Source organism: Nelusetta ayraudi, unplaced genomic scaffold, assembly GCF_046127955.1.
Source record: "Nelusetta ayraudi isolate G7.1 ecotype Tasmania unplaced genomic scaffold, CSIRO-AGI_Nayr_v1 ptg000006l, whole genome shotgun sequence".
NCBI classification, from domain to species: Eukaryota; Metazoa; Chordata; class Actinopteri; order Tetraodontiformes; family Monacanthidae; genus Nelusetta; species Nelusetta ayraudi.
In genome coordinates this window covers 2895948-2919352 of record NW_027466056.1, presented here as the reverse complement: position 1 = coordinate 2919352, position 23405 = coordinate 2895948, and the positions used below count along the sequence as shown (strand labels likewise).

At 51.1% G+C, this 23405-nt stretch overlaps 2 protein-coding genes across 5 annotated transcripts; both read left to right on the top strand.

The window, feature by feature from the left end:
- The first annotated feature begins 28 nt into the window (after positions 1-28).
- On the top strand, positions 29-4093 carry LOC142881234 (insulin receptor substrate 1-like). Of its 2 annotated transcripts, none has more exons than XM_076015381.1 (6): positions 29-378; positions 1396-1759; positions 1946-2228; positions 2445-2694; positions 2780-3254; positions 3789-4093. In XM_076015381.1, the coding sequence occupies exons 1-6, from the start codon at positions 366-368 to the stop codon at positions 4084-4086; spliced, it is 1683 nt and encodes a 560-aa protein (XP_075871496.1). In that variant the 5' UTR covers positions 29-365; the 3' UTR covers positions 4087-4093. The 2 variants fall into 2 exon arrangements, with proteins under 2 accessions (XP_075871496.1, XP_075871505.1); XM_076015390.1 differs by having other exon boundaries at positions 30-291.
- A 419-nt stretch (positions 4094-4512) lies between these two features.
- LOC142881212 (TSC22 domain family protein 1) lies at positions 4513-23135 on the top strand. Of its 3 annotated transcripts, none has more exons than XM_076015357.1 (3): positions 4999-8125; positions 20222-20273; positions 21885-23135. In XM_076015357.1, the coding sequence occupies exons 1-3, from the start codon at positions 6168-6170 to the stop codon at positions 22182-22184; spliced, it is 2310 nt and encodes a 769-aa protein (XP_075871472.1). In that variant the 5' UTR covers positions 4999-6167; the 3' UTR covers positions 22185-23135. The 3 variants fall into 3 exon arrangements, with proteins under 3 accessions (XP_075871480.1, XP_075871472.1, XP_075871488.1); XM_076015373.1 differs by lacking the exon at positions 4999-8125 and adding an exon at positions 19279-19975; XM_076015365.1 differs by lacking the exons at positions 20222-20273; positions 21885-23135 and adding an exon at positions 19069-19856 and having other exon boundaries at positions 4513-8125.
- Positions 23136-23405: the final 270 nt, after the last annotated feature.

Here is a 23405-nt window from a genome sequence, read left to right as displayed (position 1 = left end):
ATTTTAAGTCTTTGCTAGTGTTTCACAATTGTTGTGTCAAGTTTTACAGGGCGCACCTGAAAGCCTCGTCGATTGGCACCGGAAGCACCTGGGATGCGTATTGTGAGGGCACGTCGGAGCCGTGGTCTGTCCGAACATAAACAATAATAAGTATTGATGTACGTATGTCGCACGTACGTATTGATACGGCCATCAACACGGAAGAGAGTCCCCAGAATGCGCGCGGTGTGACGTCAAGGCCCCGTACCCAAACGTCAAACTGATTTTGACTGGAACAGTCGCGAAATTATGGTATGTTTCTAAATTGCCGTGCATCTGCCGGTCAATTAATCTTGATGTAAACTCGCTTATTTCCAAGTGCAAACATGCCAGTAGCAGGTGAGTTTCGTGTTCAAAACGTTTCAACTTCTATTTATTGGAGCAAGTTCACATGCTAATTTAGCGAGCAATTAGCTTCAAGGAAATTAGCCAAACGTGGCAGCGGGTGTCATGACCCCTTCAACCATAATGCAGCCGATCGCCGAAAGTAGGCTAACGGCTATCGAATAATTAGCGATCATATATATATATATATTTTTTTTTTTTTTATTATTTTTTTTTTTAGCAATCTCGTTAGTTCACGTCGCAGTTTGAAAGTTAAACTAACGTGGGATACTCTGCCATAACGTTTTTGTTTGTTTTTTTTTAACTGAGAGTTTGTATGTGTTTATATGAAGTACGTTTAATTTGGGGACATTTCGAAATCCAATTGTAGTAAAAGATACGAAAAATAACAATGAAGAAGGTGTTTTCGTTATCTACTGTAGCGGTCATAGATTTGCCAACCGACCCTTAAAATACACAATTGTCCCGTATTTGACAATGAAATTGTGCGTCCCGTTTTGAATCGATACGGGACTGGGTTGGTCCCTATTTTCGATACAAACTAACATTCGTTTGCATAGTGTTTGCGTTCAAAATCTTAATCTACGTAGCTGCTACTATTGGGCAACCCATTCACAACTTATAACTGCATATTGGCTGCGTAGCTTGCGTAGACTATGCTATGAATCAGGATTGCTTGTTCTTTTCAGCTTTATTTATTTAATTCCTTTGTAAAAAAAAAAAAAAAAAAAAAAAAAGCCATCCATCCTGTCCTGCACTTTATTCATTGTTGCGTTAAAAACTACGTTCAATTAAAAATATTTAATTCCAATTTAAACATTCAGCTTATTTCTAAGGTCTATTGGTCACAAAGCAGTTTTTTATGATATTAATACAAGCCTGCAGATGCAGATAAAAGTTGGTAATTTCACTAATCAAAAAATGTTATTGTAGTTTTAAGGTTGTCGGCATATGTACAACTTTAAGCTCCATTTTAAAGTGACTAATTGTTGATCTGTTGTGTTCATGCAGAAGGCTCGCAGCTTAAAATGGATGAGACTGAAAACGACCACAGCCTGCAGAGAACGCACTCCGTTTCCACCTCTACACAGACATCTTACACAGATACGCGGCCGTCACCTCAGCCTACATTTCCCTTCTGTCTCAACCACAAGTCCATCACCCCATTCCCTCTGGTGACCTTCACCAGGCCGAATACTGACGTGGTGAGACAGGGCTACCTGGGCAGGCAGGAGCGCAGCCGCCTGCAGTATTTTGTCCTGAGATCGGGGAGCCACACGGGTCCCAGCCGACTGGAGTGGTACGAGAACCGGGAGACGTTTGTGGGGATGCAGTCCGGTGGTGGAGCCGTGTTGTTTGACTCCAACAAGCAGGGGTGGGTTCACAGTCATCATGTACCTGAGCCTAAAGAAATTGTGCTGAGAATCTGTGTCAATACAGAGGAACTGTTCCAGATTTCCACACAATCAAAATTGAAGCAAGAGTGACAAGTCTAATAAGAACTGCAGAATGTCAGACTCACAATTTTAAAATCACCTTTTTTCCCCCATTTCTTTGTCAGGATGATTTATCTGAGCCGCTGCCTGTTTGTGAGCCGGATGGGTAGTGCCAAGACGGGCCACATGGTGGTGCTGTACACCAAGGAGCAGAAGCTGGTGCTGGCTGTGGAGGACAAATTTGAGCAAGACGACTGGTACCTGTCCATCAAGAGGGTGATGGAGCAGGAGCAAGAGCAGGAGAAGAAGAAGGTGTTGGAAGTGGAGGAGAAGGTGGAGGAGCAGGAGGAGGAGGTGGAGGAGGATGAGGGCTACTGGACGCTGCCCCCTGCTGCCTTCTTCAGAGAGGTGCAGCCACAATTTTAAGTGTCATTTGTCTCATGCAGATGTTTTTTTCCCCCCCAGATTCCTATAGAAAAATGGTCTCCAAAGATGAAGATTTTGAATGATGAAATAAAACATAACGCTGACTATTCTGTAGTCAGCATGTAGGATGTAAATTAAATTTTTTTAATTTATTTGTTTTTGTTCCATGCCAACCCTGAACCTGCGCTCTGCTGCCAGGTCTGGGCCGTCACGGTGAAGCCCACTGGTCTGGGCTGTTGCGGGTCGCTGGCGGGGGAGAGCCTCCTCTGCCTCACGGCGTCCTCGCTCCTCTTGGTCCGACTAAATACGAGCAGCTACTCGCCACCAGTCGACTTCCCGCTGTTGAGCGTCCGGCGCTTCGGCCACTCGCCTGGCTCCTTCTACCTGGAGCTGGGTCGCTCGGCGCCACATGGCCCCGGAGAGATTTGGATGGAGCTAAAAGACAAAGGTGATTAATTAATGTTTGTATTTATTGGAAGTGTATCTAGCTTTACTAGTTATTGACCCGCCTTGGTTTTTCTCTGTCTCTGCAGGAAACGCAGCTCAGCGCATCCACGAAAAGGTCCACGTGGCTGTCCGAGAGCTGCGAGCTCTGCCGGACTTCGGCCGCTCGCCGCCCTGCGGCGGCCAGAAGCGGAGCGCCTTTAAGCGTTACAGGCGCAAGCACAGCGACAAGCTGTCCAACCCCAAGTCACCGCGTTCTCGCCTCTCCCTGACCCCCAGAAGTCCCGACGCCTCCTGCACGCCTTCCCCTCAGAGCTCCGCCTCGCCCAGGACCCCCTCGTGCGGCAGTCGGACCTCCGACGACTACGTGGAAATGAAGATGGTCAAGCTGCCCGCGAGAGAGCGGGAGCGCTGGGAAACCGGCGAGGAGGAGTCGGGCTACATGGTGATGTCACCGCAGCCCAGATACAGTTTGCCTGTATGTCCCCCCGAGGATTACACTCCCGTGCAGAGTCATGAAGAGGAGTGGTCCGCCTGCCCCTCCCACCACACGTCAATGAACTGGTGAGTCACATGGTCTGCTGTTCACTCGACCCATTAACAACCTGGATCCTGTCAGAAAAGCTGCGCTTGAGGTGGACATCTGTCACAGAAGGGCTCCCTCTAGTGGAGGTACAACCCTACTGCGAGCCCTAAATTCCACTGCATGTTCTGGCGCTTCAGCCAAGGTGCTCTGGGCATGTTTTGAGAAGCAGAGCCCCAGGCAGCTGAGGTTATGAACGTATGTTTCTACTCTGGTGTGTAGAGGAAGCACTGATTCACCAGATGTACGAATATATTAAAAGAATGATCTGTGTCCATTTGCTCTTTGCCGCCCTTAAGTCAGAATTTATTGTTGCACACTCTTGGAATTTATGATGCAACAGTGCAACAAACACAGATGTAAAAATGGAGTAGCGGGTTCAGGTGCTGAACTCTGGTTAATGAAGGACAATGTCACCATGTCATGTTATTGAACACACAAGGTGTTAAGTAACAAGTTAAAACCTAACAACTGACATTTAAACTTTACCCATATTCCTCTGTGTCTCCTTACAGCGCCCCCTTTGGCTGTGACTCACAACGCAGCCCCACAGCCCGTCTGACCACCTGCCATTCAAAGATTAGCAGCAGCTGTGTCGCTGTACGACAGTGGTTCACCTTAAGGAGGAGGAGCCGCTGCCGCCTTTCATCAGACGTCGGGTCCCAGTCCGTCACAACTGGACCGGTTCAGGACAGTTCTGCCTCAGGTTCAGGTTGTTTCAGCCGACACCGGGCTGCTCCAGACAGTCCAGTCAGAAGATCCCGACTGTCATTTTTCTGCTTCCCCCTTGCTCTTTGGGGTAGGAAAAAATGAAAGGAATTGTTTGGCTTTAGTAACCAGTGGGAAAGAAATCATTTCACTTTTCAGTTTGTTGTTACATGTGTTCAACTCATCCTTCTGGAAACATCAGCGCTATCGCATACATGACAATTTAAGCCAGTAGTCTCTCTGGTAGCGTGGCTGGTATGTGCATGTGAATAAACAAGAACAACTGTTATTAATAACAAAAATAATAAAATGAATAATAACACGTTGGTGTAATGCCCCCTTGTGGCTAAAATTGTTAACTACAGCATGTTTAAAGGCTTTTTGGGCATTTCACAGAATTTTATTTTTATTTTTTTCGCTCTGTGTGTTGGAAAGCCTCCGTGAGGTCAGCGCTTCTTATCAGAGCAGGCTGACGCTGTCTAGGAACGAGCCAGACGCTGTGGTTGAACGTTTACAGAATGCACCGCCTGCGTTTTCTTCTGTTTACCCTGTGCGGTTTCAGCGTTGCACAACCTTTGGAGCAGACTTCAGAGTGGAACTTTCCCACAGGGCGCCCTCCCCTGCAGGTGCACGCAGCCAACATGACTTTCATACATGCTTTTATAACTTTAAATGAGTGAGGCTTGGGAGGAGAGGAAAAAGGCCGGCGGGGTGGCAGATGAAAATGCGTGATGGGCTGTAAGAGTGTTGGACGACTTATTAAGTGAATTGTGTGAAGCCTCTCGCCTGAGGGCAGCCACAGCGTTGTAGGTTTGTCGGGACTTGTCAGGCCTGACAATTCGCAAAACAATTTGTGCGATTGTGGTTGTTTAAACAGAACAGAAGCTGCCACTTCTTTAAAATAAGGTGTAAGTCTAAAATGACACTGCATTCGGTGCGTATTTTTTTGATATGTTTTAAATCAGCTTACTACATAGTAACAGACGAGTTTCATAACACGTGTCTTGTCTTTGTTGACATAACTCGCCTATAGTAGCACTTTTTAGTCAGCTGGGTCCCATGAAAAGCATAATAAATACAACCCATGCTGCGTTTGCCGGGCGTCGTAACTTCTGTAAATCAGACGCACAAATACTCCGAACACCGACACGTGCCGCCTATGTTAACAAACATTAAATATGACCGCTAATCAATGGCGGAACTTTAAAAACGGCGCCGTCTGCCGATTAGAATTGAAGAATGGGCCAATACGTCTATTAGAACGAACGTACTTGGTGGCTTTTTACGTCGTTTGACTCTGGCGGAGCTTGATTCAGTCGACGGCTTTGAATGCAGCAAACGCATGCGCACTGTCAGTGTTTGCGTTCCCCTCCCTCCCTCCCGTGTGGCTGACAGCCCCGTTAGCTGCTGCTGCTGCTCGCCGGCAATGAGACAGCAAACGCGGACTCGGGGAAACGCGCACCAAGATGGACTTCACCGGCACTTTGAGCCTCTACGAAAACGGCTTTTACGCTGACACCGTCACCCTCTTGGAGGCAAAAGGATTCTAAGTGTCGCTCGGCACCTTTTTGGGAGTGGGTCAAGCGGGTGGGCAGAAAAACGGGACAGTCGACGTCCGAGGAGAGGAATGGATGCGACGGCTGCTCTCCTGCGACGTACACCGGTCAGCTAAAGGCTACGACGTTCACGCCAAGCGCGCAGACGAGTGGCCAGCATCGGTCTAGGGTTGGATTGTGGATGTTTTATTGTCACCACTGCCTTAGGTGACTCCTAAATATCGTTGTCATGGAGTAAATGTTGTTCCGGAGCATGGCTAATCGTCAAGCTAACGTCGACTAGCTTCAATTCCTCATTCTTTGTTTATTTCCTTTAATCGTCGTTGCTCGGAGCGTTTTATCGACCGTCGGCGGAGTTGACTGTCGTGTTCAAGAGTACAGAAGTGTTTTTTTGTTTTTAGCAATATCGTTTTGAGGCCGAGCGCGGCCCGGAACATTGAACTTGATTTTTTTTTTTAAAGGACATAAATCATCCGACTTCTCACTGATGGCTCGTTAGTATCGCGGTACTGCGGCTCTCCCAGCTAGCCTAGCATCAGCTAGCAGGGAGCGCAGAGAGCTTCTCTGCCACTGTTTGGCTGTTGGCGTTTGGGAACTTAAAATAAATAAGTAAAAAAACAAATAACAAAAATGAGCCACCAGGACTTTCCCGGGGACCCGCTGGGGACTGGCAGCCGGAAAACGGCGTACCACTACCGTAGGGGAAGCAGCGGCGCGTCCGCTCCGTCAGCGGCGACCGTGGGTGACGACAACCCGACCCAGGCCGGCTCGTCCTCTCCCGGGCTGCACCACCACCAGCAGCAGCCGCCCCAGTCGCAGGTCTCCGGGGCTCAGGTGAAGAAGAAGAGCGGCTTCCAGATAACGAGCGTCACCTCGGCACAGATCAACGTGAGCGGCAACAACAGTTTGGCCGACGACACCGAGAGCTACGACGACATGGACGAGTCCCACACGGAGGACCTGTCATCGGACATGCTGGACGTCTCCGTGTCCCGGGCCGCCGAGGCGGGGGTTCCGGAGAGGAGCTCATCGGACGAGACGCTCAACAGCCTCCACGGGGTGGACACCCCCGGACTGGTGTCCCCTAACGAGCCTATCCAGCCCCACGGCTCCATGGTGAACGGGACGGTGCCCCACCAGCAGCAGCAGCAGCACCAGTACTACCCTCAGCAGCAGCACGGCCACCATCACTCCAACAGCCTGGGAGGAGGTGAGCCACCGCTGTCGACGCCCCCGCCCCAGGCCAGCTCCAGCCCGGCGCTGGCCTCCAAGGCTGGGACCGGCCAGACCCAGAGGCCGTCAGCGTTAGATAACACTAAACCTGCAGCCGGGACGAACCTGCCGCCAGCCGGCGAACTGCACCCAGCAGCCAGTGGGAATGTTACAAACGCTGTTGCCGGGGCTGCGCTTCCAGCTACGGCTTTTGACAATGCCAGCGCCCCCTCTGGAGGGGGTAGCGGCCCAGTATCTGCTGCTCCTGCTCCTGCAGCTGCAGCTGCTGCTGCTGCTCCTGCTGCTCCTAACACTCAGACCCACCACACCCAAACTCAAGCGGCCACAGGCTCCCGGTTCAGGGTGGTCAAACTGGACACAAACTCGGAGCCGTTCCGCAAAGGCAGATGGACGTGCACTGAGTTTTATGAGAAGGAGGTCCCTCCTGCGGCGGCGGCGGTGACCGAACCCTCGAAAGGTGGCGAGGTTTTGGCGCCGGCAATGGCGGCTGCTCAGGAGTCGGAGGCCGCGCCCGCCATACAGCCTCCCCACACGCTGCAGCCCTACCAGCAGCCGAGCCAGGACTTCACCAGCCCCCAGGCAGTGCAGAGCCCCCCGCAGCCTGCTGCCGCTGCCCCCCTGACCTCCTACGCGGCCCCGCAGGAGGCCGGTGGCGGCCTGCACCTGCAGAAACCGGTCGTGGCGCCGCTCCAGCCGCTGCCCTATGCCGTGGACCCCCACCAGGCCCAGCAGCAGCAGCAGGGCGGCTACGCTGTTCCGCCTCAGCTCTACGCGGGGGTCCTGGCTGCGGGGGGCGGCCGGCAGCCGGACTTCATCCAGCCAACCGCCCCGTTCCAGACTCAAGTCCAGCCTCCGCTGCCACTTCTGACTAAAGGAATGTCTATTGCTCCGGTCCCAGGGCTTACGGGGGTCACAGCAGGGCAACCGCCCCAGCTGCTGCCCCCTCGAGTTCAGGGAGCGCCGCCCACCCAGGTGGCCTACCCAGCGCAGCCAGCTCAACCTCAGCCTCAGCTCCCGGCGGCGGCGCCCCCACCAGCAGGGCCCTCCGCCCTCCACGGGGCCCCGCCCATGCCCCTGACGGCCGTGCTGCAGCCCCTGCTGGCCCCGGGCGCTGCCTTCGCCCCGGCCTCAGGCCGAACCTCCCAGCTGGAGGATGCCCAGAAGCTGCTGCTGCACCACCAGGGCCTGCTCAGCCTGCCCCGCTTCGGCATGGCAGCGGGCGGCGAGGGGGCGGTGGCGGCTGGTGTTGCGGCGGCGAGTCTGGCGCACATGGGCATGTCTGCGGAGGCCACGGCGTTCATGGCGGCGGCGGCGGCGGGACTGAGGAGTCAACACGGAGAAGGAGAGGAGGACAGGTGAGGAAGGGGGGAGGGGCTTCATTCTGTTTTAGTGCAATGTTCCATCATGTCTTGCTAGTGGTGATTGTGGTTGTTACTCCCATAATTAGAATGCACAGACTTTTAAAAGCTGACACTCTGTGTGTGCACTGACATCGAGGTGTGTGTGTGTGTGTGTGTGTGTGTGTGTGTGTGTGTGTGTGTGTGTGTGTGTGTGTTTTCGCCCTGCTCGTCTGTCCGCTGTGACATTGTGCCGATGGGACACGGTGGAAAAACACCAAACAGCAACTGGCTGGACGTTCTATTAGTGGAGCTGCTGAGTCACAGCGCCCCCTCCTGGCCTCCAGCACAGTGACTCAGCAGATGTCTCTATTCTGGTTTGACCTGAAACGCTCACTGCCGTCTCCCATCGCGTTGTCACGTAGGGGGGCGCTGTGCGGTCGAGGCCCTGCCCCCCTCAACTGTTCAGCTCGGTTCTGAAAAGAAATAATTCTCCACTGTGTTTCCTCAAAGGAGCTGCCGCTGCGTGGTGTGTTGTTGGTGCAAGAATGACAGGATGTGGAGGAAGTCCAGCTGAGTGTGTGTGTTTGTGTGTGTTTGTGTGCATTTGGCTCGCCTCCACAAACACTGTGATCAGTTCCCCGCTGTGACCTCCAGGCGTCCCCACGATTAAGGCCCAACAAACCACTGAACACACTCCTAATGGAATTAGCAGCGCAGCGGGTGAAACCATGGCAAAGTGTGTGTGTGTGTGTGTGTGTGTGTGTGTGTGTGTGTGTGTGTGTGTGTGTGTGTGTGTGTGTGTGTGTGTGTGTGTGTGTGTGTTCTGCAGTTCGGCTCACACAGCTGCAGACACAGCTGGACTTGTGCAGTGTTTGTGTGTGTTTCTGCTGTTTGACTTTATCGTTTTGGCTCTCCTCAACACCCAGATCCTAGTGCGTGTGTGTGTTAGCACTCGCTCTGCATCACAAGGCCCTCTTGTCGAGCTGTGGCCGCGTCACACTCGGCCACTTGCCACCCATATTTACTGTTTGCTGGGGTTTTAACGGGCACATGGTGTGCGCACGACTGAACATGCTCAGCAGTTGTTGCCGTCAGACTTGTATTGTTTTTGCTGGACTTGAAGGTCAAACGGCAAATTACATCGCTGACAATCTTTCATAAAGGACGACGTGTAGGATCGAAAGGATTTAAAAGCCCGTATTTCGATTTTTTTTTTCCTCTGGACAGCAGAAGCATGAACTTTAAATTCTGACGCTCCAAAACAATTTAAAAAACAAGTAGCAGGTGATTGAAACCTTCACCTGACGTTTGACTCTTACCTCCAACACGCTTTGGTTTCGCCTCTAAACTCATTCCTCTAACCCCCCCCACTCAAGTTACGAGGCCTCAGGACGATGGTTTCCGACGCTCGTCGTCAGTTGACGTTCAGTGTTTGAGGCAGTCGAGCTGCACAGAATGTTCCCTTTTGTCCGGCCAGATTTCCTCTCGGCTCGGCTTGTCTCTGTTCTCTGAGGCGCTCGGCAGCGGAGGTGAGAGAGAAGAGTCGCCCTTCGCTTCCTTTGTGATGTCGAAAAGGGCACCGGTACCTCTTCAAGGTCAGTGGGGTGTTGGAGCCGCCCCCGCCCGAGGGTTGATTCGCCATCACCCTGAAAAGCTTCAGAGCTCGTTGTGCTTCGGCTTTCACCTGCTCACAATGAAAACCGTTGTGAGTTTGTGTGACATGCCTAACAAACACGAGTGTGTACGTGTGCGTGTGTCTGTTTGAGCACTGAGGCGTAGATCCTCAAAGAAGGGCGTGCAGCGCTAAAATGCGGCGCGTTTTGCGGCGCCACAGATGCGGGTTTCCACAAAGGTTTTTGCGCTAATGACATGCAGGCGCAAACACGCCCACGAATGCGGCACCTGAAAACGGGTGCGAATGTTGCGGTCTGGCAACCTGAGAGCAGTTGGCGCCAAAGCGTGTGTTTGACAGTGAAACTCTGCTCCTGTGTGCGCCTGGCATTACGATGCCTCCTCCGTCTACCAAGACTGCTCAGTCAACGTTAGTCACCAACACCTGAGTACCATTTGTATTTTTCATAGCCTATCTAAAATACTGGCGTATACACTGTGGTCTATGCCGATCTATATATGAGATTTGGGGGTCCATATATATATCTCAGGCTTTTCAGAGAGGAAAGTTTCACTCAGAAGCCACAAACACTGTGACAGACAGAAGCTGCGCCTGGTTCTGGTTCTGGCCGGCGGTGTTTACGTCTGTCAAACTGCGTGCGGACACGAGCGCAAACTCTTCCTGGATCTGCCGCTGTTTGAATGAGGCATATTTGCATAGAAGGGGGCGTGTCCTTTTGCGCGTAATGACCCATTTCAATACATTCAAATGAGTCTGGCGCAACCCTGCCGCTACCTGCGCCTGGGCGCATTTTCCGCAGATTTTCACGTTTGCGTCCTCTCTGTGGATCAGAATCACCGTTGTTGGCGCTGTACACACGAATTTTCTGCCGCAAAAGCCACGCAAACGCTTTGTGGATCTGACACTGAGACGTCGAGGCCCGTGGCAGAGGGCGGCGGCGCTCGTGCGAGCAAACGTTGCTCCCGTCTCTTTACGAGCCGCACTCTCGTTTTGCGCTTTCCTTTCTTGTTGACACACCTGTTTTACGACCCGAGTCCGCCCTGGCCCCGCCCCCTCCCGGCACGCAGCCAGCCATATTGTTTTACAAGGCTAAAAGGCTTCCCCAGGCAGCAGCCGGTAAACTGGTCGTTAAAGGCAGCCAATGCAGCCAAAACCTCGGGTCGACTGTTGTGAAAGGTCTTTTGAGTTCTTCTGCTGAACAATGACTCAGATGACGATTAACCAAAATCACAATAACCAGAAAGATAAACTATGTGCTGGTCACGGGAGGAAGAAACGCCAGGCACGTTTGTCTCCCCGCTGCCAAACATATGTTTATATGTTGTCACGACGCCGTAAATCACAGTCGAGGCCCGTCGGCCGTCAAGAGGCGTTCGCCGCATTCCGAAACATCGTAGCTATCCAAACTATTCCCGTCCGCTTGCTCGTGAAGAATCAGCGTAAGATCCCAGGACAGTGGGGGAAAGATGTTGTTTCTTTCTTCTGAGAGAAAGGCGTGAAATTAAAGAGGGACAGAGTGTCTGCATCGGCCCTGCCACGCAGGTCGCAGAGAACATGTTGTGCAATTCTGGAGCGCAAAGGATTGTGGGATGAATTATGTGGGAAAGCATGCAAGGCCCACATGCCAGGGCTGCCACAGGGACGTCCTGTAGCTCTCAACCATTGCATTCTTTTTTTCTTTAAAAGGTTTCAAGTTTGGAACAAAGACATACTGTATTTAAGTTGCTTCTTTTCTCCGTATTCCCTCTTTAAACCCTCAAAAAGAGAACCATAACAAATGATGCAACAAAGATCCCTTTGAAATCCCTCAAATATTGCAGGAAATTCACCCTCTCCTTTCCTTTATTTTTTTTATAAGCGTGTGAACGTTTGTTTTCTGCTGCCGGCGACCTTGCTGCTGTTCCGCCGCGCGTCCACCAGGTGGCAGCCTCTGCTCGCCGTCCTGCCGGGGCCCTTTATATAAGCCCTAACGTTCTTTGAGGCGCACTGACCTCGAACGCGCCACGGGGGCCGCGCGGAGAGGTCCGCTCTGCACGCAACCGGCGGTGGAACGAGACAGTGACGCAGTGTGCTGGTAGAGACACAGAGTGAGAGACAGACAGACAGACAGACAGACAGACCAGACTGGTTCTCCAGATATTAGCCCGGCCCATCCGGGAATCATTCTCCACTCAGTGGGAAAGAAATAATTAAAGATTCAAGGTTTTTATTGTCATTTTCACTGTGCATTCAACACCCAAGAGAAGAAAATGATGTTTTTCAATTAGTGGCAAAATAACAGCATCAATAAGATCTTGATTTAAAGCAAACGATTGTCAGAAATAGCAACGCAGCTCCTGTCAGAATGTGTTTTTGGTCGGACTTTGTCGAGCTGTTTGTTCACTGTGTCTCAGCGTTAGTGACTCAAACTGCAGCAGCAATGAATATTTTATTCATCCATCCGTGGTGACTGAGAATTTTTCAATCTCCAGAATTTTGAGCAGCGCCGCTTCACTGGATTGTGACGATTTCTGGTTGAAGTTACGTGAAAATCATCAGAAATGCTCTTGTGTTTCGCTCCGACTCCACAAAGTCTGCACGTGCTGCTCATCAATGTGAGATGAGAACGTGGAGCCTCGGCTGGAGTCTGGGCCCGGTGTCACGTTTTGCGGCCGTGTGCCTCCTCAGCGATCTGCTGCTACTGCTGCTGCTGCAGCTGCAGATTCCTGGAGAACGTCCGATGTGTCGCTGCAAGTCTCCTCATCTCCTGCTCTCAGCGTGAGAGAAGCTTTTTATTTTTTTGTTTTTACGACCCCGGCGTGTTTCTGTGTGCGTGCGTGCGTCCGTGTGGGAAATCGTGTGAAGCCGTTTACTGCAGGCTTTTACAGGTGTGCATCTCCACACCCCTCCTCCTCCTTTTTCTTCTCCTGGTGTCAAATAAAACACGAGCCGCGAGACCAGTGGCATGCTCACCCTTGCATCCGTGCATATATTTGGTTTTACTGCCCTGCCGGAGGGAAAAGTCATTTTTCATGACTTCATATAGATAGATTAGATAGATAGATACATAGATTGATAGATTTATAGATAGGTAGACAGATAGATAGATAGATAGATACACATATTGATTGGTTGATTGATTGATTGATGGATAGAAATTTTGTAGGAAAATACGGAAAAGTATCTTTGAACTTTGAACGATCATATTCAAAGGTCATACATTTTTTTTCTATTTTATAATATGTTGCCAACCACACACTTGCACTTTATCTGGTCCGCCATTTGTACCTGTGATTCAAACGCGACTGTTCTGAATTGATCGATTAAATCCAAATGAGACGGACAAGCGGCAGGCAGGTGGGCGGAGTCGAATCCAAGCCAGTCTGAGGGACAGGAACGATGCCCCAACACTGATCACGGTGCAGCACCCACGCTAACCTGCTTAGCAGCAGCTAGGCTCGCACTCACTTCCTTTTGCGTTCTCTTTTAGTCTTTAGTGACTTTGAAGCAGCTGCTTTCTGCTTTTTGGAAGTTTTGGAAGGTTATAAGTGGCTAAAGTTTGTTTTTTTTTTAACAGAAGAGCCAGAAAGATTATTTTCTTCTTCTCCAGCCAGGTTAAAAATATTTTTCTTTCCCCTCCAGCCTCTCTTTTTGCTCCACTGGACGTCACTAGACACGGTAACCTGACCTTGTGGAGTTGTGCGAAGCCGCACTTCCTGGTAGAGAGCAGCGGGAGGGATTCCCATAAAACACACCTGGTTGTCAGTGCGGTGCCGGGTTGTTTTTTTTTTGTGTGTGTTTAACTTTGGTGTCCATTTGACTGCATGTCCACTTCCTGTGACGCGTCCCAAAGTTGCGTAATCCCCCCTGATTGTATAATATTTATTCAGATCTTGGATTAAAGGGCAGCGTCAGCGGCGGACGCGTCCCAAATGTTTGTGTGCGTCACATGTGCTCGTACCCCGGGATGTGTTATTTCTTGGCCTCCTCTGTTTGTGTGCGTCTTCCAGAAATCAGATGATGATGGCGGTGTTTCCACGTTGCCAGATTTGAGGTTAATCCTCTAATCTGTGCTGCAGTCTTCATCGTCATTAGTTTCCACGACCCCTAGAATTGCGCGAAACCTAAATATGACCATAAAAAAACGGTAATGGAAACACCTAAACTTCTAAAAACCTCTCAAATATGGTTAAAAGATTTTTACGCTCTCACCATGAGGTAGTTTTTCAGACGCATCGATATATAGAGGAGGTATTTGGCAAAAGTGTCATGGAAACACATTTACACGTCACCGGATGTGCTTTACCGTGACCCGGTAACAGTTCACTTCAAATAGCTTCTCCAAGACGCAAAATGTTTTGTACTTCCATCCTCCTCAAAGTGGGGTCTCGCGGGACGAGGCTTTAGGAGAATTACGGCTTATGCGCTTCTCACCATTTAATGGAAACGCCTGCAAATCGCAATTGTACTTTGTCAAAATCTTACAAAATATTGCTGAAATCTTGCTTTTATTTTGCGAAAAAATGGAATGGAAACCAAGCTAGTGGCTACTTCGTGGAGCTTCGGAAGGAAGAGGTTTCATGGTGCTTTGGACCAGACTTGCGTCTTCTCCTCTTCCTCTTCCTCTTCCTCATCCTCTTCCTCCTCACACTCTGATGCTGAGCCCCTCTCATACTTTTGTCCTCTGGCCTGTTATTTTTACCTGCAGGAATGCATGAGGCCTCATCATTCTGTCTTCCCCCCTTCCTTCCTTCCTCCCGTCTGTCTGCTCTGCCGCCCAGATGCCGCCACCGCCACCGCCGGCGGTTACATAAGGCGCTTGCGTGCAGACGGCGATGTGCTCTCGCTCCAGCGGAGCCGCTGCTGCCGCTCTTTGCCGCTACCATGTTTGGGAGGAGATCAAGAGCTTCTGCGCTCGACAAACACAGATGGAGGGTTTTTCTTTTTTAATTACGGCCTCCTTGACTTCATTATTATACCTTTTTTTTTTTTTTTCAAGGAGTCACCCATGTTGTTGGCACGCTGCACGTCCACGACTCACAAGATCTATAAATACCTTCGCATCGAGTCCTGGCGTTTTCTTCTCCAAATATATAAAATCCCTACTTCCTGGTGGTGTGTGTGTGTGTGTGTGTGTGTGTGTGTGTGTGTGTGTGTGTGTGTGTGTGTGTGTGTGTGTGTGTGTGTGTGTGTGTGTGTGTGTTTTATGTGTGCTCGTTCTTGCCGTCGGCCTTCGCCCTCCTCTGTGGAAATGCCAGCGATTCGGAGCATCCCAAACCGGATCCTGCCAGTTCTGCACGCGTGCGCACACCCTCACACACACACACAGAGTGTAGCTGATGGAGGAACACACACAAAGTGGAGGCACGCAACCCCACATCTCTGGCCCGCTTTGGGATGACGACGATGCAGAAAAGCTGCCACTCTGGCAGTGGGATGAAGGGAGGGGGAGGGAGGTGGAGAAGGTGTGTGTGTGTGTGTGTGTGTGTGTGTGTGTGTGTGTGTGTGTGTGTGTGTGTGTGTGTGTGTGTGTGTGTGTGTGTGATCGGGGCGGTCAGGTTAACGCGGTTTCTCCATGACTTCCTGTCGGTTACCGCGCTTCCTCTCGGCTCCCCCCTGTTATCCGACTCTTATCCATTAAAGCTCCCTGGACCAGATCCAGGACCGCACGCACACACACACACTCTCGCATCCTAGGAACGCCATTTTTCACTCGACAACACGGTGCAGGGACAGTGAGGCTGAAACGTTGTGAGGCGAAAAAAGGTTGCATCGTGTGAGGCGCTCTCCGGAAGATGTGGAAGTTTGATGTGAAAGGCCTCGTCACCTTCATCACTTTACTCCTTTACACATTTAGATCCAGTGCTTCCAGTGCCACTGAGATTTCCGACGTCGGATCGGTTTTGAAAAGCTCTAATCTGAAAGGGGCGGAGCCACAGCCTTGGAGTGGTGGTGGTTGTAGGGGACAGAAACAGGGAGTTTTAGTTGTAATCGACGGACTAAGAGCAGCTGCATTTCTGTTAACCATTGAACTGCGCAAAACCTAAATATCGCAATAGAAACTGGTAACGCAAACACCCGAGCTTCGAAAAACCTCTCAGATATGGCTTTGAATAAGGTTTCGATGCTCTCATGAGGTGGTTTTTCAGACGTATCGATATAGAGGTATATTGCAAAAGTGTTATGGAAATACTTTTTTCACATTTACACGTCAGAAGACGTGACGTACGGGGTCACTTGACGAGTTCACTTCAAGGCAAAATGGAGCGTTACGTTCGGACGGAGGAGGAGTAATCAAAGAGAAAAATATAACAACCATTCTTGACAGCAAACAACGTCGAAATGCAGATTCATCGCAAAATGTTTTGCACCTCCAGCCTCCTCAAAGTGGGGTCTCGCGGGACGAGATTTTACAACAATTACGGCTCATGCGCTTCTCACCATTCAATAGAAACACCTGCAAATCACAATTGTACTGCTGTCGGTGGGGCAGCTCTTCTGGCGCAGCCCCACCTGCCTGCCCTGCACACCTGGTGGCGCCCCTCCAATTGGTACACGCCCACAAGCGGCCTGATTGGCCGCTTACGCTGTGGTGGAAAGTGAAAAGCCACGCGTCAAGAAATCAGGCGTTCATTTTCCAAGTTTGTTTTTAGAATTGGAAGCCAATGGGTGGACGTCATCGCGAGGCGCTTGTTACCCCGTTAGGATAATTGCTGCGTCCGAGGAGAGGGGGAGGGGCTTCGGCCCTCGCTGTGTCACGGCGCCGTCGTTAGGTAATATGTGGGTCAGCGCTCAGCAGCCCTACATAATGAATGAAGCGCCTGACGTCATCGCAAGAAAAGGCCCGCCGCCATTGGCCAAAGCCGTGTCGCCCGTCCCTATTGGCTGGTGGGAGAAGCCTTTTGTTTCGGTGCGGGCATGCGCACAGTGACCCCCGACCCCAGAGAACACCATGTACCCAAAACACGCAGCAGAACGCCGTGTGTGTGTTTTATTCCGCCTCGTCGTCAGTAAGTTGAATTAGCAGCTGCGTGGAAACAGGATGGGGAAGCGGCAACGACGGCGATGGCGTGCGATTGGTCCGTCGTTCCTCCGCCGCCGCCGCCGCCACCAGGGCTTCCTGTTTTGGTGGGTTTAGTGACACGGGCGGTTAGAGGGGAGCGAAGGAGACGTGACCTCCAGCTAATGAGGTTAATAATTTCCCCGCACGCCATGAGAGCAATCCCACCAACAAACCCCGTCCCTCCGTACCGCCCGCCCGCCCGCCGCCATTTTGTGCCCTGAGCTTCTCCATCGTCACTCATTGACTTCATTCAGCAGCCACCTCGTTGTTTTCATTGGGTGTTTTTTCTTAACGCTAGCATGGACGAACACGTGATGCGACGCGTGCGTGCGTGCGTGCGTGCGTGCGTGCGTGCGTGCGTGTTTACGCTGATGCGGACTGACAGGTCAGCTACTGACATGCAAACACACACAGAACTCCTCCTCCTCTTCTCTGAGGGATGAAGAAAGGAAGTGCAGGCTCCTTGAATAAACAATGATAAAAAGAAATCCTGCGTTTTCGGCCGCCATCGCAGCAAGCGGCGGGCCCGGGAGGGGAGGAGCCAAGCAAGCTGGCGACGGGGTGTGTGTCCAAAAGTAGCTCATCCCATTGGCCCGATCGGTCGCTAATCTCCGCTGACAGTTTATGTAACGAGGAGGCTGCGAACACACAGGAGCCATCACGCGGTGACATCACTCCTCCTCCTCCTCCTCCCACCTCCTCGTCCGCCTCGCCTGTGCGATACGGGCTGGCGAAGGACTAGGGCGCTCCGCCGTCCCACCGCGGCTCTGTCCAGCCACCCCAATGTGAAGCTCCCCATTTGTTTTTTCCTCTTTTTCCAAGGGGCGCGAGGGAGTTGGGGGGGTCAAAGGGCGCGGGTCAGGCGGACGGAGGAGGAGGAGGTGGTGGTGGTGGTGTCGGTGTTTGTTTTCGGGGGGTGTCTCAGTCGGAGTGCGTGCACGCCTCGATGAGAGAGAAGGTGCTGCTGGAGGCGAGAGGCGGAGGAGGTGGAGGAGGAGGAGGAGCGCCAGGACGCAGCTCCATGGCGCTGAAGCTGCTCTTCTGGGAGCTGGAGAAACATCTCAAGAGGTAACCCGCGGCTGTGGCGTTGTCACCTTGGTGTGCCCCCCCTACCGCCCACTGGTGGGTGGGATGTGCGCTTTGTCGTCGCCGTTGTTAATGTCGTCTGTTGTCGTCGTCGTCGTCGCGTTTGAAACGCAAAAGTTGTGAAAGCGGCATCAGTCCTGGAGGTCACGTCTGAAACATGAAGCATGTCGAACAAAACCCTCATGGAGCTCCATACATGTTCCAGGACACTGCGTCCCTACCTGACTTGTGTGTGAGCTTGTGTGTGTATGTGTGAGAGCAACATTTCGTCCTACGGCCCTGATCCACAAGCACCAGCAGGGACTTTTCAATTGTTATGTCAAAACCAGAGCAGTCGCAGACCAGTGAAACCAGTAGTGTGCCCCAACACGGCCAAAAGACACTCTCGCTGGACCATCAGTTGTGGTGGCCACTTTGAATTGAAGCTTGTGTTCTAAGCACCCCCCCCCCCCCAGTCCCCTTCTCAACCCCTCCCATCCCCGAATCAACATGGTCCAACTTCCCTAAAAGTCACTCTGTCACATTCGACTCACACAAAGAGGAAGTGAAGCACTCGCAGGTGTCCTTTTTGTGTGTGTGTGTGTGTGTGTGTGTGTGTGTGTGTGTGTGTGTGTGTGTGTGTGTGTGTGTGTGTGTGTGTGTGTGTGTGTTCGCTGACCCCCAACGACACAAGTGCCCAACAGTAAAAGGTTCCACTTAGGAACCGATACAGCGCCTCCACCGGCCCCATTGTTAACGCAACATCCAATCAGTCCATGATGAACCACACCCCACCACACGTGTCCCATTGCGTGTGTGACCTGATCGGTCCCCCAGAGTTCCCTTTTACTACAGACTTAGCTTTCGATTATTATTTTTAACTTGATTGGAAATGCAGGAAATATTTAGCAAAAAAAAAAAAAAATCATATTTGTTTTTCTCTCTAAAATCAAATATTCATTATTTCAGGTGTTTTTCAACACCCGCAGACTCACGTCAAGTTGTGCAGTCAATGTTTTTTTTCCTTCCCATTGTCGCATTATCTGCTCTCTGCTTTTGGAATGACGAGCATGAGAACGGCATATTTTCACACCCAATATAAAACAGTGCCAAAAGGGAGAAAAACTGATTAATCTTATTCCATTGGAGGGGGAAAAACACATGATTCATCTTCCTGTCACTTCTTCAAATGGATTCAAAATGTTTCATTTTCATTAGGAAACCAAATTCCGGATTGCAGGCCCCATTGTTGTGTGCCGGAGAACACTGTGTTCCCAGTCTTCCCAGTTTGAATGTGTGCACCAGATGCTCCTCCGCTGCTCCCACCTGTCCGCAAGTCTCACTGTTGATGCTGTGGCGCCGGCTGAGGGACCTGAGCTCGGCTTGGAGATAATTGATGACCTTGACGTAGATTATTAACCTCCAGCAGCCTTGCGTGCATTTGTGGGAAATAGTTGTATTAATATATGGTCGCTAGGTGGCGACATTGCCCCAAATGTGGTCTCCCTACACCTGCCTTCCACGTTTTTAATGGTCATTTCCAGTTTAAAAATAAATACATATCGATGTTTTCCTTGGAAATTAATTGAATAAGTTACAGTCAAATTTACTTTATAGTCATAAATAGTTGTCTCGGTTATGTTTCCATCCCGTCCGTGCCGAGGCAAGCGCCCTCTCCGGAGCTGCTGCATATATTATGCTAATGAGCTGGCCGCACGGGCCAATGGCGCCGCCGCCGCCTCATGAATAATGCAGCGGAGGCGGCCGCCGAGCGCCGAGCCGCAGCGCCGCCACTCCAGTCTTTGTGTTGCAGCTCCGCCGGCTGCAGGCAGCCTCCGGTCGCTCCTCGTTGCGCCGCGGACAGACAGACAGGCAGGCAGGCAGACAGACAGGGCAGGCAGATAATGCACCGTGCGGCGGTGCTGCTGCTGCTCCGGGAGTCGGCTGCTCCGGCCCGCCGCTGCTGCCGCTGCCGCTGACCGGGGGCCGCCGACCGGGCTGCCATGAACCCGCAGTGCTACGCGGTGGCGATGGATCTCGGCGTTTGCCAGCTGAGGAATTTCTCCATATCGTTCCTGTCGTCCGTGCTCGGCAAGGAGAGCGCGTCGGTCCGCCTCGACAATAGGTAACGGCCTGGGACGGGACAGGACCGGATTGGGGGATGTGGGGGGGGGGTCGGGTCGGCGATTCGCGCCCCCCCCCCAATTAAGATTTAATTTTTCAGCGATTTTTTTTGTTTGTTTGTTTTTTTGTATGTTTGTGTATTTTGTTTTTTTTTCTGCCCCGCTCTGTTTCCAGTCTTTTTTTCTTTTTTTTTTAATACTGCCTCGTGCATTTACACCCTGTTGTGTTGTGTTTTTTTGTCTTGCAGCTCTTCCGGTGCCAGTGTGGTGGCCATCGACAACAAGATCGAACAAGCCATGGTGAGTTGCACCGCAGCCCCATCACCACCACCGACATAGCCTTGCGCTGTTTGTAAATAGGCCCCCCTTTTCCGCCGTCATGTTACGTAACCTGGGCTATGACGTCAACCATCGCCCCTGCCTCATCTTCATCCTCCCCCACCTTCTTCTCCTCCTGCTGCTGCTTCTGAAATATGCTTTATTCTGACAGTCTAATTAGTGACATCTGCGTCTTTGACGCTTTGAAACTACTGATGATGGTGTGGTGAAGTGATGAATGAATGAATGAATGAATGAATGATGCACACTGCTGTGCACCTGCCGCAGTTTTCCCTTCCCTCCTCTTTGCCGTCTTGATTTGGACGTCCTGCCAAATGTGTGACAAACCAAACGTCCCCCCCGCTTCCCCAAATCCATCCTTCTCTTCCTCTCTCTCTCTCTCTCTCTCCCTCTGATGCAAACGCACAGTCCCCCCCCCCCCCGTACCCCTCCTTCCTCTTCCCTCCCCCTGCCCCTCCTGTCCCGTTGCTAGGCAGGCCGCAGCCTCCCTCCGCCTCGGTATAAATAACTTGGCCACTGATAGGCTCCTCCCACCGCGGTGCGGGAACATTTTGTTCCTGCTGCTGCTGCTGCAGCAGGAGGAGGAGAAGGAGGAGGTGCTGTTGTTACTGCTGCTGCTTCTGCTGCTGCTGCTGCTGCTGCTGCTGGGGTCGTTGGTCTCAAATCCTTCCGCAGCAGGTCGGCACGGCTCACCGCATCATTTAGTCCATGGAATGCACCATTTAATAAAAGGAGGAGTTATTCATAGGTCGGAGGGAACGGGTAGGGACGTTGAGGGTGCGGGGGGGTGCGCAGGTTTAGTGATGCTGAGTTTGTTCTCCTCACGGCCGTGTCGGGGGGTGGGGGGGTTAGTCAGACAAAGAGGCGCTGACAAAAGGACCGTAAAGTGACTCATCTCATATAATCGGGTAACTCCAACTAGCCCCGCTATAGCATCATATATATATACATATGTATATTAACAATAAATTGCAGGGCTGTTAAGTGATTATTCCAACATAATCTTATTCAAGCATATTATATTATTATGAAGTAATAAGTATAGATTCAGAATTTAAAAACGCCACCTGTACTCCTCATGTCGATGTCCCATCACGTGGTAATAACATCATAAAACCTGCCCTCCACCAAAACACGTTTTATGTGTTTTAAAGGCGGTCACAACAACAATTTTAAAAAAGACTCCATGTGGAAAGTTAAAACGCGGAATTTCATTTGAATCCTGAGAGACGAGTGCTTCTGCGTTAACAGTAATAACTTTGAATCTTGTCCATCGTTCTTATCATCGACATAATCGGGACGATGTGGGTTGAAAAAAACAAACATTCTTTGCAAGTAACAGATTAACAGATTGTGTTGCCGCTAATCCCTGGCTTTAGCTCCGCCCCTCTCCCCTCCCCTCCCCTCCCCGCCCCACCACCACCCGTCAGAGGATTCTGATTGCTCCCATCGTCCTCTGACTGTTCCGAGTACACCGGCCTCATATTTCCTGTGGTCGTACTGTGAAAAACTCACAACAGCAAAATTAAAAATATTAAACTGTTTGTGCCGCCCCTGCCCTCCCCGCTGTAGGACCTGGTGAAGAGTCACCTGATGTACGCCGTGCGCGAGGAGGTGGAGGTGCTGAAGGAGCAGATCAAGGAGCTGATTGAGCGCAACACGCAGCTGGAGCAGGAGAACAACCTGCTGAAGAACCTGGCCAGCCCCGAGCAGATGGCTCAGTTCCAGGCTCAGGTGCAGACCGGCGGCTCCCCGACGGGCGGCGCCACCATCGGCGCCGCCGCCCAGCAGCCCCCTGGCTCCGCCCCCTCCTCCGGGCCCGCCTCGGCCCTGCCCCCGCCCTCCTCGCAGAACTCGGGCGCGTCGGCATAAAGTCGGGTGGGAAAAAAACAACGACAAAAGAAAACTTCTGCACACTGGAGGGAAGGTGCCACCAAGATGTGGGAGGGAGGTGGATGGGGGCTCTCGCCATACTGTGAAGCGACTCTACGCCAAGCAACGCCGACGAGCGCGCACGAGCATGCGTGACAACCGTCACCACCACGACGACGTCAACCGGAGGGGAAAAAAAAAACTTTTTTTGTTGCACATTTAATTTAAAACAGACTTTGGAGTTGCACCGGCACGTTTGTGTGCGCGTGTGCCCGCCCCACTTCATAAGCCCCCTCGCTTCGCACAATCTGACCACGACTGCGCCGCACAGGAAGTGGCTGAGGTCAGGCTTCCCCCCCCCCAATCAGCAGGACCAGATCTCTGTCTCTCTCTCTGTCTCTGCTGGGGTCCGTTGGTGCCGTCTAATTAATTCATTGGTGGTGTTTCAACGTAGCGTGCCATCGAACCCCACCACGCCTGACTCCACCTCGCACCGCCCGCCTCCCTTGGACTTCCTGTCCTCCTGCTGCGGCCTCCTGAGCACCTTTTCTTCCCCCGACGATGACGACGACGATGACAACGGACAAAGCGACAACCACGGACGCGGAGTCAAAGAGTCCAGCTGTTTTTTTTTTAATTATAATTATTAATATTATTTTATTTCTTGGGGGGGTGAAAGCTTGAACGGCTGTGCGACGACAGCTGTTCACCCTGAGAACTCTTTTAAAAAGGTTCCCAACCCGACAACATGATGCAGGGATCCTCGTCTTATTTCTTTTTTTCATGTTTGTTTGTTTTTTTAGGGGGAGGTATTAGGCTGTCTTTTGTTTACGTGGTTGATGTAATAATGTCATGTGACCCATGTAAAAAAAACACAAAAAACAAACGAGGCGAAGACGTCGGAATGCGACTGTTTCTAGGCTTTGAACTTTGTACTGATAGAAAATATTTCTCAACTCAGCTCTGCCAAGTGCCTGGTTCCTAACCATAGATACATATATACCAGCTGATTATTTGTTTTTTGTTTTTTTAAATAAGGTGTATTATGGGATGTACATAAACTTCTATGAACATATATAAATATATATATATATATATATGTATATATATATATATATTTATATATATATACATATATACACTTATATATATATATATATATATATATATATATATATATATGTGTGTGTATATATATATATATATGTATATATATATATA